General features: G+C 35.0%; 1 protein-coding gene across 2 annotated transcripts in view; it reads right to left on the bottom strand.

Annotated features, from left to right (window-relative positions):
- LRRC63 (leucine rich repeat containing 63) overlaps positions 1-17,067 on the bottom strand; it is a 40,885-nt gene that overhangs the window by 16,125 nt on the left and 7,693 nt on the right. For both annotated transcript variants that reach the window (XM_012782703.2, XM_012782702.2), the window contains exons 3-6: positions 14,519-15,208; positions 13,993-14,061; positions 5,689-5,846; positions 2,229-2,327 (exon numbers count right to left, since the gene is read on the bottom strand). In XM_012782703.2, the coding sequence (XP_012638157.1) occupies positions 2,229-2,327; positions 5,689-5,846; positions 13,993-14,061; positions 14,519-15,208 (1,016 nt within the window). The remainder of the gene's footprint in view (positions 1-2,228; positions 2,328-5,688; positions 5,847-13,992; positions 14,062-14,518; positions 15,209-17,067) is intronic.

Genomic DNA, 17,067 nt, shown 5'->3' with positions numbered 1-17,067 from the left:
TTTTTGTTTTAAAATCTATTTTTTCTTATATTAGTATAGTCACTCCAGCTTTCTCATGGTTGCGATTTGCATGATATATATTTTCTCATGCTTTTACTTTCAATAGTTTCGTATCTTTCAATCTTAAGTGTGTTTCCTATGGACAGTATATCATTTGATTTTGTTTTTTTAATCTAGTCTGATAATCTGTATCTTTTTATTGGATTCCTTGATGTATTTACATTTAATGTTATTAGTGGCATGATTGAATTTACATCTGCCATTTTACTCTTAGTTTTCTATATGTCTTTTTTTTTTTTTTTTTGAGACAGAGTCTCACTTTGTTGCCCAGGCTAGAGTGAGTGCCGTGGCGTCAGCCTAGCTCACAGCAACCTCAAACTCCTGGGCTCAAGCGATCCTGCTGCCTCAGCCTCCCTAGTAGCTGGGACTGCAGGCATGTGCCACCATGCCCGGCTAATTTTTTCTCTCTATATATATTAGTTGTCCAATTAATTTCTTTCTATTTATAGTAGAGATGGGGTCTCGCTCTTGCTCAGGCTGGTTTCGAACTCCTGACTTTGAGCAATCTGCCTGCCTCAGCCTCCCAGACTGCTAGGATTACAGGCGTGAGCCACTGCGCCTGGCCTCTATATGTCTTATGTTCTTCCTTTACTGCTTTCTTTTGTATCAAGTGAATATTTTTCTTGTGTAACGTTTTAATTACTTTAATAATTTTTTCAGTATATTCTCTTGAGTTATTTTCTTAGTCATTGCTTTAGGGGTTAGATATACACCTTATCAGAATCTACTTCAGATTTATACTAACTTAATTCCAATGAGATATGAAAATGTTCCTCCTAAATACTCTATTCCCAATTCTCTTTTGTGCTATAATTTTATACATATTACATCCATATATGTTACAGATCTAACAATTCATTACTATAATTTTATTGTATATGATTTTATGTCTTTTAAAGAACCTAAAAGAAGAAAGGAGACCAAGTATATGTTTATAGGGTTTGTTATATTAACCTTCTTACTTAACATTTTTGTTTCTACATTTACCTATCTTAAACTATTTTGTGAACTTTGCATTCTGCCTGATTCCCCCATATTGAATTTCCCTGAAGCCTGTAATAATTCCAATCACTCAACTTACCCCAGCCCCCAGTTTTCTACTCATTACCTTTACACTATGCTAATAATCAGGCATCATTAGCCTAGCCCCAGTGTATACTTTCTAAGTCTTGATATTATTATTGTCATTGGAATATTTTATCTATAGCTATATAACACAGATCTGCATTTTATTGACAAGTTCTACTGATTTCTGTCACTTTAAAAATGAGCACTTTATATCTTATATCTGAAGAGCTGCTTTGTATTTATACATTATTTTTTAGTGAGTGAAGTATTCTTCAGCAAATATACAAGCTTTATCTGTATCTACTTAAAAGAAGATTAAATTGATGTGAGGAAATAAGATCCCTATATTCCTTGGGAATTTGTGTCAATTTGTCCTCATCAAAGTAATAAGACCGGTGTTATATACTAGAAAAGAAAAAGTAACTTTTCCTAGTGAAAATAAAAACATGATATTACAGATAAACATATGTTTTCAATACTATATGTTTGAAATAGGAAGAAAGTAAATTTGCCAAAATCAATTCACTAACAGGAAATCAATTTCTGGAAATCAATTCACAAAACAACCAATCACTCAGTGACCAATGAAGCAATGACTAAAGATACCGAAAACACAATTTTCCCTAATTAATCATAATGACTCATTCATTAAACATGACATTAAATTAGGTCATCTCATATCTGATTATCTTTGATAACTTAATAAACATTTTGTTATATAGAATATCATATATTAGCTTATGATAATTAAAACTTGTTACAACATTGCCTGGTCACTAACTTGTTTTTAAAGCTTCTAATTAACACATGGATAAGGTTTATTTTAGGTTTTATTCAGAGTTAGAAGAATAAATAAATTATTTAATATTTCAGAGCCTGACTATAACATAGGCCTTGAGGATTATATCATGGACCTTCCTAAGAAAAGTGTACTGTACTTTTTAGACTTATGAAAATAAGTATTTTTCTTAGATAGAACCCCAAATTTATTTATAGTACTTTATAGTGACTTCAGAGTATCATAAGATGTCTACTTTTTATCATAATTAATATTTATAATAATAAATCATATCAATATATAATTATAAAAAGGAACTTACTTCTGTGGGAAAGTAACAAAGATCATTAAATGATAAATTAAGATATACCAATTGGAAAGCCAAACATGTTAAGTCTGGACAATTCAGGAGAAAATAGCCCTAAAACAAAGTGACAGGATATAACATGTTAATTAACAATGCACAAAATATTTTACATAAGAGTAAAACAAAATGAGCACATAATCTGAGTGACAGTGTTTGATACCATACACTAACAAGCCTATACTCAGCTTCTATTCATTTTTTTAGTTGGTCATAGTAATAATTTCTTAAGTATGCACAAGATAGAAACACAAAATAAAAACACTACTTAGTATTTATATATGTGGTAAGTATGGTGCTATATGTATGACAACATTATTCCAATCAGTAACAAGCAAATATTTATGGATTGCCTGCTACATGCTGAAATATAAGTAATGGAGTCATTTTATACTTAATTAACTCCTTTATTCCCTTTTTTAGTCCCTATTTTCTATTTCTCTGTTACCTATCTATTAATCTAACATGCACCTAAAACTTTTTGTTAGATATCCCAATTTTAGACTGAGGAAATACTTTGTCTTGCTGCTTGTTTTTGTCCCCTACCCCGAAATTTATATGTTGAAGCTCTGATCCCCAATATTATGGTATTTGAAAGTGGGACCTTTGGGAGGTAATTAGGTTTAGATGAGATCTTAAGGACCCCCATGATGGGATTTATGCCCTCATAAGAAGAGGAGAGGACCAGAGCTACTCTGTGTCTGCCACGTGCAGGTACAACAAGAAGGCAGCCATCTGTAAGAGAGCCTTCACCAGGAACCAAATCTACAAGCACCTTTATCTTGGACTTCTTAGCCTCCAGAACTGCAATAGATAACTTTTTGCTGTTTAAGGCACTGATCCATGGCATTTTGTTATAGCAACTGACTGTGATATGTCTAGTGTCCTCCCCTGCCCCACCACAAGTATCTTTAATGCTCCAGGACGGCTGAAATATTTGTTTCTCAGAGGGTGTAAAATTGGTAGTGATCAACTGAATGAACCAAGGAACTCTGACGCTGAGGATCAAACCTTGGCTTGTAGGCAAAAGAGGCGTCGTTGCCAAGGCATTATGCTGTGGCATGTGCTATATAAAAATAAAGTTCATGGCTAAAGAACCTCAGAATTGATGGCACTGGGTTCAAGACTAACTTATTATTAAAAGTATTAATATATATCACAGTAGTAGTAGTGTCTACTACTACTACGTTGGTAGTAGACAAAAGCAAGTGCCTCTTGTTCCTGTCATTAAACATTTTTCTCTTCTCTACAGAACTAGTGGTACAAGTTAGGTGGCAGAAATGTGTCTGTCACAGGCTCTAATTATCCTACTTAGTGTGCTCAGATGACCTCCCTTGGGAAAAGGTAAACCTACTGGCTTTACATTTCCTCCTGCCTGGAAAGCTCTGGCCCTATCCATTTCATGAATTATTGTCTCCCTTTACTCAGCTGCCTGCTTCTTGTCAGCCATTTGCCTATAAATCATCCAAACAAAAGGCTTTCTCTGACCAATCTATCATAAATGGCCACCTCTCGGATCAGTGCCTGGTCTTTGGCTCCCTATCCCCTCCACTTGCTTTACTTTGCTTCATAGCTCTTATCACCACAGAACATATTACACATAAATGTATGTATGTGTGTGTGTATGATCTCACTACACTAAAGTTTAAGCTCCATGAAATAGACATCTTGTCTGTTTTGATCAGTGACACACAGTGTGATAGTTTATCACTGGTACACAGAGGGTTTTTAATAAATATGGGCTGAATGTGTGGATATCAGTGATTTTCATGTTGCTTCATGGATTCCAGGGACCTTTACTGTGGATATAAACTGAGGTCTGCCAATCAAAGGTCCCCTGGATCATGCTTTTCTCATCTCATAATAAATTCTGTTTGCTGTAGTTATCATGGAAGGAATGTGAAGGACTAAATAGCACAAAGAATGTGGAGGCTTTCTCAGCCTCTTGAATTACACTAGCAACTGTTAAGCATTTATGCGTTGAGTCTGCAGTATATTAATCACTGCATTTGTTTTGTGTAAATTGTTATTCATATATTTGTCTCCCCCAAATCTCAGGTTGAAAGTTGATCTCCAATGTGGAAGGTGAGGCCTAGTGTTTGGGTCACGGGGTCAGATCCCTCATGAATGGCCTGGTGCCCGCCAGATGGAAATGAGTGAGTTCTTGCTCTATTAGTTGTGAGAACTGATTGTTCAAAAGAGTTTGGTACCTCCCCTCTCTCTCTCTTGATCTCTCTCACCATGTGACATGCCTGCTCTCCCTTCACTGTCCACCATGATTGGAAGCTCCCTGAAGCCCTCACCAGAAGATGATGCTGGTGACATGCAAGATTCTTGTGCAACCTTCAGAACCATGAGTGAAATAAACCTCTTTTCCTTATAAATGACCCAGCCCCAAGTATTTCCTTTATAGAAATGCAAATGGACTAACACAATGTGGTTATTTCTCTACCTTTAAATAAAGTAGGTTTATTCGTTTCATTTAACACACACACACACACACACACACACACACACACACTCATTTAATTTTTAGGGGATGATTAGCTAGGCCATTTACAACTCTGCCTTAGCCTTCACTTCCTGCCTGTATTGCACCAGGAAGTCAGCCAGATGTGAAAGCTCAGGCCTTCTCAGGTCTTTTCTTAGAATGCGTATAACACTGGGCAGGCATGTGGCTTTCCAAATTTTTCAATATATGTAAACATTTTTGAATACCCTGATTTTTCAAAGAAATGCACTCTGCAGCTTTTCCTGATTTTGAAACTTTCTATGGGTTTGAGCCTATATCAAAATAAAATTTAATATAAAAGAGCATCGATTTTGAGGCCAAAGAGTTCTAGGTTAAAATCCAAGCTCTCTGACTTGCTTACTGTGAGATGTTGTGCACGTTACTTTCATTGATCCTCAGTGCTTTTACCTCTAAGATGAATATTGTAATATCTACTTGGCAGGACTGTGAGTTTTAGAAGTAATGTGTAATTGGTACATAATAGGAGCTTAATAAATTGAAACTAGTATTATTGCTGTCCATCATATAGAGCTTATGTTTAGTGAAAAGCCAGCATAGTACTAGATTTTTTATAAGACCAAAGATTGCTGATAACTTAAAAATATGACAAATCTGAATCCCATTTCTCTTATCATGATAACTAATGAAAAAAGCACTTTAATTATTTCAAATCTGAGCATCTTTTAATACTGAAGGCAGATAGGTTTAGAGATGCAATCAGAATGTGGTTCTGGGAAATCTCTATTGCAACCAGAAAAACTCTTCAATGACATACAAATTTACCTATGTGGGGAAACCTAAAACAAAAATAATTGATATCTCAGTTGCAGGTGACAAAGAAAAGAAAAAAAAATAATAATAATTGATAACACAACTGGACATTGTAAATAAAAAGATTTAGCATACCTTAAGATTAAGTGCATTTCTTCCATGTACGTGACAGTTTACTATAGCCAATTTGGTCATGGCTGTTATTGTTTCATATCGAGTTGCTGTAATAGTCTTGAAACCTTCACCACGTATAATATTTCTATCTGATTCTATTAGTCTAGTTTTGTCGTAAACTAAATAAATAAAACATGAAACTTCAATGTGTAATCACTTAGAGTTAAAGTTAAAAGGTATTTATGTTAGCACTGAGTTACTCTAAGGGGTTAGCTATACAAAAATCTCTGGAAGGGATCCCCCATAACCCTCATCTACCCAATCTCAGTTGTCTGTTTGACAAATCGAGTGTTGTTTTGTTTTGTTATTTAATATTAGATGGCATAACTGTCTTTCAAAAGGAAAACCATATGCTCATAGATTTATATCTGGATAATTTAGATGATTAATCTTTTTGTACTATATGTAATTAAAAAATTTTTTTTGGTCTCACTCTGTTGCCTGGGTTAGAGTGCAGTGGTATTATCATGCTCACTGCAACCTCAAACTCCTGGGCTAAAGCAATCATTCTGCCTCAGCCTCCAAGTAGCTGGGACTATAGGCATATGCCACCACACCTGGCTAATTAAAAAAAAATTATTTTTTGTAGAGACAGGGTAACACTATGTTGCCCAAGCTAGTCTCAAACTCCTGGGCTCTAGCGACCCTTCTGCCTCAGCCTCACAAAGTGTTAGGATTACAGGGATGAGCCATTGCACCCCAGCATACATTTTAGAATTTTATTAGAATTACATAAAAAACTTCTTGAGACAAAACATTAATAAATGGCATCATATAAGCATAACTCAGCTAGACATCAACCTCACTTTTTCCTAACATCACCTTGATGCATGATTCAAATGCCCTATGTAATTTAACTCTTAACCAAAGTTTGTAGATTCCCCCACACGAAAAACAAATACTACTGATTTGCCAATGTCTATGTTGACTTTATAACCTTCAACTTTCTGAATTGATTTATCAATTCTAGGAGTCTTTTGGAGGAGTCTTCAGGGTATTCTAGGTATAAGACCATATTGATGGCAAATAGAGGTAGTTGGACTCCTCTTTTCCAATTTTGATACCTGTTATTTCTTTCTTTTCCATCCTTGCCTTGTTCCAGTTTTTAGGGGGAATGCTTTAAAGTTTTCTGCAGTCAGTATGATGCTGGCTGTGGGTTTGCTATATATGGCTTCTATTATTTTGAGGTGTGTTCCTTTTACACCTAGCTTTTGTAGGTTTTTATTATGAAGGAATGTTGGATTTTATCAAGTGCTTTTTCTGCATCTATTGAGATAATCATATGGTTTATATTTTTACTTATCTTTATGTGGTAAGTCATAGTTATTGATTTGTGAATATTGAACAATCCTTGAGTCCCTGGGAAAAAAACCCACATGATTGTGGTGAATTATATTTTTGATGTGCTTTGGATTTCGTTTGCTAGTATTTTGTTGAAGATTTTTACAGTTATATTCATCAATGATATCAGTCTGTAGCTCTCTTTTTTGTTGTGTTTTTTCCTGGCTTTGGTATCAGGGTGATACTGGATTTGTAGAATGAATTAAGGAGGATTCCCTCCTTCTTAATCTTTTGGAATAGTTTCCATAGAATTGGTACCAGTTCTTCTTTGTAGTTCTGGTAGACTTCAGCTGTGAATCCCTCTGGTCCTGAGTTGTTATTAGTTGGGAAATTTTTTATTACTAATTAAATCTCACTGCTCATTATTGCTCTGTTCAGAATTTCTATTTCTTCCTGATTCAAGCTTGAGAATTTGTGCATTTCCTGGAATTTACTCATTTTCTCTAGGTATTTTAGTTTGTGTGCAAAGAAGCGTTATAGTAGTCTCAGATGATCTTCTGTTGTATCAGTTGTATTGTCTCCTTTTTCATTTCTGATTGAGCTTATTTGAAACAAAAAAAATCAATACATGAATGAAAAATTTACTAAACAAATAGATTTATTTATTTTTTTAGAAAACATAACAGAACTTCTGGAAATAAAAGAGTCATTTAGGGAATCTCAAAATATAGTGGAAAGTTTTAACAGCCTAGACTAAGTAGAAGAAAGAATTTCAGAGCTTGAAGAGAAGGCTTTTTAATTAACCCAGCCAATTAAAAATAAAGAAAAAAGAACCAAAATAAATGAACAAAGTCTTAAAGAAATTGGAATTATGTAAAATGCCCGAATATACGAATCATAGGTATCTCTGACGGAAAAGAAGAAAAAGTACATAGCTCATAAAACCTATCTGAGGGAATAATGGAGGAAAACTTCCCTGGTCTTGCTAGAGATTTAGACATTCAGATATAAGAAGCTGGTCAATGAACTCCTGAAAGATTCTTTGCAAAAAGGATATCACCCAGGCTCATAATCATCACACTGGCTGAAGTCAACATGAAGGAGAAAATTCTATGAGCTGTGAGATGAAAACATCAAGTAATTTATAAAGGAAAACCCATCAGACTAACAGCAGACTTCTGAGAAGAAACTTTATAAATCAGAAGAGATTGGGGTCCTTTAATCTTCTTAATCAGAATAATTGTCAGCTAATAATTTTGTATCCTGCAAAACTAAGATTAATGAATGAAGGAGAAATAAATTCCCCAGACAAGCAATTGCTAAGGGAATTTGTCACCACCAGGCCATCCACACAAATAAATGCTCAAGGAAGTTTTAAACATTGAAGTAAATGGTCAATACTCACTAGTATAAAAATTCACAAGAGTAAGAAAAAACTCACAGTTTTTATAAAACAGTAACACAAGGAAGAACACAAAGCAACTAAATAACAATTGACATAAGGTCTGGGACATTATCTCATATTATTAACATTGAATGTATTAATAAATGGTCCTAATGCTCCACTTAAGAGATATAGATTGGTGGAATGGAATAAAAAAAACAGCCCAAACATCTGTGGTCTTCAAGAGAGCCACGTAACTCATAAAGAGTCTCATCAACTCAAAGTAAAGAAATGGAATAAAATATTCCATACAAATAGAACCCAAAAGTGATCAGGAGTAGCTATTCTTGTATCAGATAAGACAGAATTTACATCAATAGCAGCAAAAAAAAAAAAAAAAAAAAAAGATGAAGAAGGTCATTATATAGGGTTTCCCAAAAGTCTCCATACAAAGAAAAAGTTATGTAAAATTTTGTAATGAATATTTTGCAAGTAAAGGTACATTTAGCTACAATTTCCCATTTTCCCTATGCATGGTGATTTTTGGGACACCTGTATAATAATAAAGGGATTGATTCAAAAACAAGATATAACAATCTTACATATATATGCATCTAACATTGGAGCTCCAAGATTCATAAAACAAATACTACTACACCTAACAAAAAAAAATAAACAGCAATATATTAATTGTGGGAGATTTTGACACTCCACTGATAGAACTATACATATTACTGAGGAAAAAAATCACTAAAGAAACACTAAACTCAAATGGGACTCTAGAACAAATGGACCTAACAGATATTCACAGAACATTCTACCCCAAAACTGCGTAATATACATTCTTCTTATCAGCACATGGAACATTTTCCAAGATAGATCATATATTAGGCCACAAAACAGTCTCAACAAATTTTGAAAAAACTGAAATCATATCAAGTTATTTTCTTAGACTCTAGTAGAAAAAATGAGAAATCATTTCCAAGAGGAACTCTCAAAACAATATAACTACATGGAAATTAAACAATCTACTGCTGAATGATCTTTGGGTAAATGATGAAATTAAGATGAAAATTTTAGTGCTAAGGGGAAAGTTTATAGCACTAAACACCTACATCAAAAGGACAGCAAGATCACAAATTAACAACCTAATATTATACCTTAAGAAACTAGAAAATAAGAACCAAACCCAAAGTTAGCAGAAGACAAGAAATAGCAAAGACAAAAGCATAACTAAATGAAATTGAAACAAATAAACAAACAAACAACAAAATACAAAGGATCAAAAAACCAAATAGTTTGTCCCTTGAGAAATAAGCAAAATTGATAGTGCACTAGCTAGATTAATCTAGAATTATTAATTTCTTATATATTTTGTGCTGTAAATTTTTATTTGCCTCTTATTTTTAAAACCCAAAATACCAGTTTTCTAGTGAAATTCTCCAATGTTCTCTTTATTTTCTTAAACATGGTAATCATAGTTATTTTTAAATCCCTGTTTGAAATGCTAATAACTGAATCAAATATGCAGCCGTCTCTACTGTCTCTTTCTTTCTACGAGTTTTCAGAGATTTTACCCTGTTGTTAGGGATGCTTTGTGACTTCTTAATTTAATGTTTGACTTTTTTATGTCAACATGTTATTTTTATTACTGTAATAGAAAAATTTTTAGTTATATGAATATAGGTAGGCAATATATGGTATACTTTATTTTATTTTTTATTATTTTAGCATCTTACAGGGGTACAAATATTTAGGTTACATATATTGCCTTTGCCCCACTCAAGTCAGAGCTTCAAGAGTGTTCATCCCCCAGATGATGAGCACCGCACCCATTAGGTGTGAATATACCCATCCCCTCCTCCCCCCCACCTGCCCAATACCCGATGAATGTTACTACTATGTGTGCACATAAGTGTTGATCAGTTAATACCTTGATGGAGTGAAATTCTTAATAATTTATTAACTTAACTTAATAAGTTAACTTAATTAACTTAATAAGCTAAGTTAATGATGGTGAGTACATGTGGTGCTTGTTTTTCCATTCTTGGGATACTTCATTTAGTAGAATGGATCCCAGCTCTATCCAGGATAATACAAGAGGTGCTATATCAGCATTGTTTTTTGTGGTTGAGTAGAACTTCATGGTATACATATACCCTGTTTTATCAGTCCACTCATGTATTGATTGGCACTTGGGTTGTTTCCACATCTTTGTAATTGTGAACTGTGCTGCTGTAAACATTCTAGTGCAGATGTCTTTTTTATAGAATGTCTTTTTTTCCTTTGTGTAGATGCCCAGTAATTGGATTACTGGATCAAATGGCAGTTCTACTTGTATCTCTTTGAGTTATCTCCATATTACTTTCCACAGAGGTTGTACTAGTTTGTAGTCCCACCAGCAGTGTATGAGTATTCCTATCTCTCCTCATCCATGCCAACATTTATTGTTTGGGGACTTTTTGATAAAGGCTATTCTCACTGGAGATAAGTGATATCTCATTGTGGTTTTGATTTGCATTTCCCTGATGATTAGAGATGTTGAGCATTTTTTCATGTTTGTTGGCCATTACTCTGTCTTCTTTTGGAAAGTTTCTGTTCATGTCTTTTTCCCACTTTTTAATGGGGTTGTTTAATTTTTTTTTCTTGCTAATTTTCCTGAGTTCTATATAGATTCTAGTTATCAGCCCTTTGTTGAATGTGTAGCATGTGAATATTTTCTCCTATTCTGTAGGTTGTCTGTTTACTCTTATGACAGTTTCCTTGGCTGTGCAGAAGCTTTTTTATTTGATCAGGTCCCATTTATTTATTTTTGTTGTTGCCATGATTGTCTTTGGGTCTTCTTCATAAATTCTTTCCCTAGGCCAACATCTATAAGAGTTTTTCCAACTTTTTCTTCTAGAATTCTTATAGTTTCATGCCTTAGGTTTAATTCTATTATTAACCATGAGTTGATTTTTGTGAGAAGTGAGAGGTGAGGATCCTGTTTCAGTCTTCTACATGTGGCTATCCAATTTTCCCAGCACCATTTACTGAATAAGGATTCTTTTCCTTAGTGTAGGTTTTTGTCTGGTTTGTCAAAGATTAGATGTCTATATGAGGATGGTTTTATATTTGGGTTCTCAGTTCAGTTCCATTAGTCTATGTCTCTGTTCTTGTGTGAGTACCATGCTGTTTTAGTTACAATAGCCTTATAGTATAGCTTGAAGTCTGGTAAATTGATGCCTCTCAATTGGTTCCCAATATCCCTTATGAATATAGATGCAAAAATTCTCAAGAAAATCCTAGCAAACCGAATCCAGGTGCTTATCAAAAAAATAATCTATCAAGACCAAGTAGGCTTCATCCTAGAGTTGTAGGGATGGTTCAACATATACAACTCTATAAATGTAATTCAACACATAAATAGAAGTAAAAACGAAGACTGTATGATCCTCTCAATAAATGTAGAAAAAGCATTTGACAAAATTCAGCACTGTTTTATGATAAGAATGCTTAACAAAATGGACACAGACATGACTTACATCAAAATGATAAAAGCCACATATGACAAAGCCATAGCCAGCATCATACTGAATGGGGAAAACTAAAAGCATTCCTTCTTAGAACTGGAACCAGACAAGGTTGCCCTCTATTACCACTTCTATCCACGTAGTGCTGGAAGTCCTAGCCAGAGCAATCAGACAAGAGAAGGAAATCAAGGGCATCCAAGTGGGGGCAGAAGAGGTGAAACGATCGCTCTTTGCTGACAATATGATCTTTTATCTAGAAAACTACAGACATTCTGCTATGAGACTACTGGAATTGATAAACAAATTCATCAAAGTCTCAGGTTACAAAATCAATGTACAGAAATCAGTAGCATTCTTATACACCAACAACAGTCAAACTGAGAACCAAATCAAAGTCTCAATACCCTTCATAATAGCAGCAAAGAAAATAAAATACCTAGGAATATAATGCTTTTGCGCGAACAATTTTAATAGGTCTAGATCAGGGGTCCTCAAACTTTTTAAAGAGGGGGCCAGTTCACTGTCTCTCAGACCATTGGAGAGTGCTCACTGTGAGCCCGGGACAAGTTAGCTGCTAAGCAGGACAGGCAGCAGCGGCAAAAATACCCAGTGGGCCGGATAAATGTCTTCGGCAGGCAGCATGTGGCCCATGGCCATAGTTTGAGGATGTCTGGTCTAGATAATGCTCTCTCTGTCTCTCTAACAAGTGTTAGATTTTCTGCAGTTGGGCACAAAGCATCACTTTGACTTATCAAGGATTTGTTTTGAGGTTTGATAGTGCTAGTCTATTTAGATTTTGTCCTTTTTCCTAAAATATCATTTTTATTCCTAAGGTGTGGGTCCTCTGAGTCTTCAACTAAAAGTCCAGTGTGTTTATAAAGGCCCCCACACTTTGGCAGAGCTTGAACTCCGTCATTTGTTTCTTATACAACTGCAAAATCTATGCTCAAATCTTATCTTCTCAGCTGATGCTTTGTGCTATGTTTCTCAGAGTCTTATCCTGTACATGCACAGCTTAGAAATCTGCCAGCACTCTTACGGGAGTTCGTATGCAGATTTTTTTAGTTTTTAAAAGACAAATCTTGCTATGTTGCTCAGGCAAGTTTCAAACTCCTGGGCTCAAGTGATCCTCCAACTTTAGCCTCCCAAGTAGCTATAGGTGTGCACCATTTCACTCAGCTTGTATGCAGATTTTAAAATGTATTTCCATTCAATTCTCTTCTCTCCAAGATATTGCTCTACATGTCCCAATTATATTGGCAGATCTAAAGAATTACTGTTATCTTTTCAATGCACTAAAATTACGACTTTCTACTTGTGATCTATTCTCCCACACCTCAGACAAAAGCCAAGGTAAAGGTAGAGCTTCCCTTCTTTCAGGGATTATAGCCATTCAAGTCATGCCTATAATTGGCTACTCACCAATTCCTTCAATAGCTATTTTATCTATTTTTGGCAGCTTTAATAGTTGATTTTCATAAGAATGTTAGTCCAATACAAGTTACTCAATCATGGGCAGAACCAGAAATCATCAGGTCATTTTAAAATCTGTGTCTGATAATCCTAACAACTAGTACTCCCATATGTATGTTTGTACTTATTGTTTCTGCTAGTTTTCATTCATGTTTGTCTTTCTCTTTGTGTGCCTGGTAATTGCAAATTGTTTACTATATAATACTATATTAGAGGGATTGTTTGTAGAGATAATGTGAAGTCTAAGATGATGTAATCTTTCTTCAAAGATATTTTTCGCTTGTTTCTGCTAGGTAACTAAGGTGAAAGCCTTAAAACAGTGCCTGTCACATGGCAAATAGTTAACTTATGTTATTGCATGTCTGTTTGGCCCACACAGATTAAGAATATAACAGCTTTTATAATCTCAACATCACTAATGTCTGGTTCATGGTCAATACTTTAAAAATAGCTTCTGAGTAAATGGCTTAAAGGAAATGAAAATGAGGTGAGACATGTATAGTATGTATGTGTGAATCACATACACACATATAAATACACAAAATCAAAAATATTTTTATAGAGAGATAATCTTATATACAGTTTCTAAAAGAATTGTATAAATTTAGCATTTACCTTCAGTTGGTTTTCGAGAGACTTCCCTTGAGACAGTCTCTATATATTCATTGTCTGTTGCAAGAGTTTCTAGAAAAAAAGAAAAAAATGAGACAACTTTTGGATACTTGTAAAAATTCATTTGAGGGTCTTATGACTTCAGTATAATTGTTTATCATTTAATTAATTAGGATTATCCATGAAAATCCATCAGCATTGGTGTTCCACTTCTGGAGTTCATCTAGATCATTTTCTGAGTGAATGTTCATGCTCACTGCTTCTTTGTTTTAACTTTTCTGATCTGTTGAGTTCCCTTGTTGGTTCCCATCACCACAGTCTGTATAGAGTACCCAGTTTGGCCTTGGCAGATCTGCAACGTCAGACCTTCTGTTATGCCCTATGGCCCTAGAATTCAATGTGTAGACAAAAGATAATTCCCACCCTGCAAACCCAATAGGGGTTGGGGGACATCATTTGTTTGTATGCCTCCTCTCCCCTTTGCTCTACTTGACTCCATTATCATAGGCCACGTTCACATTGTATTTACCTATCATAGACTGTCTGTGAGGTCTTCTTGGTGAAGCTGGTGCTGGTAGGTAAATATCAACTGGATATTGAGTAACACTTAGTTTCACTGAAGAGCTTTGTGGTAAAACCTTGAGCCACTGTCTTTCTGGTTTACTAGTTGTAGTACTAGGTAGAGGGCTTGGCGCTGCCTCACTGACATCTGTCAAGATGTGCTGATAAGTAGAGCTTGGGCTCCTTGACAAAGGTTGATACCTGGGGTATGGTTTCTTGAGTTTGCCAGGGATGAGTTCGCAAGTAATTAGAGGCTTGGAGAACACTGAAGAAAGAATTAAAAGGCCTTCTAGTGCTTTGCTAGCATAAACATCTTTTAACATCCTTTTTGACTTCCTTGATTTTTTTATTTGGTCTGTTCCTTTCCCAAAAACTCGAGTGGAAGCTGAATAAGAGCTTGGGAAAAATATGGAACCAGTAGCAGTATCTGGAATGTGCCAGTGGACACTCTTAGTAGGTGCTGGGCGTGTTGAAATTGTAGCCACTTTCCTGGCTCTTTTTCGTACATGATAATCAAAACATAAATTTTGGATTTTGATGGGTATTGGTGATTTACTTCTTGAAACAACATCAGGAAAACTAGTTTCATCTCTTTTAATTGAAATGGTTTCATCTTGAATGAATACTACATGTGGTGACTTAGTTTCACCAGTTTTGGCTACATCAAAAAAGGAAAAAAAAAAGGAAAATTAGATTTTATTTATTAAGATGTCAGAGACAAAACTTTTAATGTCTTAGCATTCATAACTTTTCTTTACCCACTCACCCCTCTCTCACCTTCTAAAATTGTTTCTATTTGTGTTTGCTCAGCTACCAGCACTTCTGTTGAGCTGCCTAGGATAAAGTTTGAGTAAACAACTGGAGAAGTGAAAAGGCTAAATTGTATCAGATTTGGAAAGGGTAAGTAGCTACTCTTGGAAGAATAGAATTGTAGGAGAGAAGAGTGGGCTACAAGAAAATCTTTTTGAGTGATTTCCACTAAAATTCTGGTAACATGGATGGCTAAAATTAGTTTGATGAAGTTTTGCTATTTATCATATATCATTAGCACTCTCTTATTTGAAGTTTTTTTGAGTAAAGATTTACATTTCTTTTGAATGCTGGATGTCAGACCAATGTGTCTTTTGAACATGATAACATTCTGATAGTGCTATCAGGTTCCATAAGTTCATTTAGGTTACAACAATAAGTATTCTTTTCTCTCTTAGGTCCAGAAAATGCACTGAGTCTGAATTCTTAGGCACCTCACTACATTAAATATGTCCTTTCTTTCCTATGCAACAGAATGTTAAATGACATTTTTCTGTTGTTTCAGCTTTAGTGCAATAAATGGGAAGGACCTTTACATTCTAACGTAGAGATAATAGATTCATTAAGGCAAAACTTGCAAGCAGATGGCCAAAACAACTCTTTCAACCCTTCACCCACCTGTTATTTATATATAAGAGAAGGCTAGAGATTGATCCGGGTTCAGAGAGGGGATTTCTTCTGAATAGAGCTTGGAAGACTATGCATTCTTCTGGTTTTCCCCTCCCCCTGGTGGGTAGAAGGGGGATGATGTCCCCCATCTCAAAGTAATTGAGAGGGACTCTTAGAGAACAATTTATAAAGAATAAGAGTGTATGCCACAAGGAGAAAATAATACCTCACTACTCCCCTATAACCTCCCCCACTGATACTTGCAAAGCAGCAAAACTTATTGGTTCACCCAGTGCAGTCTCCAAACCAGAGTAAGATAAGAGAATCCTTGAAACTACTTGACTTGTATTTCCTGGTATTTCAGGGGGTACAAAATTGATGCTGATTCTCACCTTAACTATTCCCCACTCCTAGCCCCACCTATGGAGGATACAGAAACTATAATGTAAGTTGAAAAAGGAAAGTAAAAGAACAGGGTGAAAGAACTGATCATGCCCCTCTTTCGGCTTATATAAAAATTAGCAGGCCTAGATTGAGCTGGGAGAAGGGACAAGGTTTGATTTTATGTTCGGTGGAAGTATTGACTTAGATTGAATTAACTCTTTAATATCTGAAAAGTGAGATGGAACTAATGTATAAAAGTGACTAGAAAAGCCCTGGGAGAGAGAGGTGTGACATAAGAGTTTGAAGGGCAGTGGTAGAAGAATGGAAGAATGTTTGCTGCCCACTTACATGGAACCAATCAAAGCTAGCTCATTTAATAAAAGTTACACCAAGATCTTCATTTTCTCATTCTTTCCTATTAAAATAAAACACATTAACACAGCAAGCACTTCAATAAACTCCAGAACAACTCCTTCCAACTACCACCATCTCACCATATTTATCCTCCCCTTAATGGCAAACTGAAATAATTTATACTCATTAGTTTGATTTCCTCTCCTCTCATTTTTGTTCTATTTGTTGTTTTACTTTATTTATTCTGCAACTTTTAATTAAGTTAATAGACTATTTTTAAAAATAGTTTTAGATATACAGAAAAATTAAGCATGATATATCTTATATCCCTTTTTTGCACCAGTCTCACCTCCCATTAGC

This window comes from Microcebus murinus, chromosome 13 (assembly GCF_040939455.1).
Source record: "Microcebus murinus isolate Inina chromosome 13, M.murinus_Inina_mat1.0, whole genome shotgun sequence".
In the NCBI taxonomy this organism is placed as follows: Eukaryota; Metazoa; Chordata; class Mammalia; order Primates; family Cheirogaleidae; genus Microcebus; species Microcebus murinus.
Note: the sequence above shows the minus strand (reverse complement) of the source record. Positions and strands in the feature narration are given on the sequence as shown.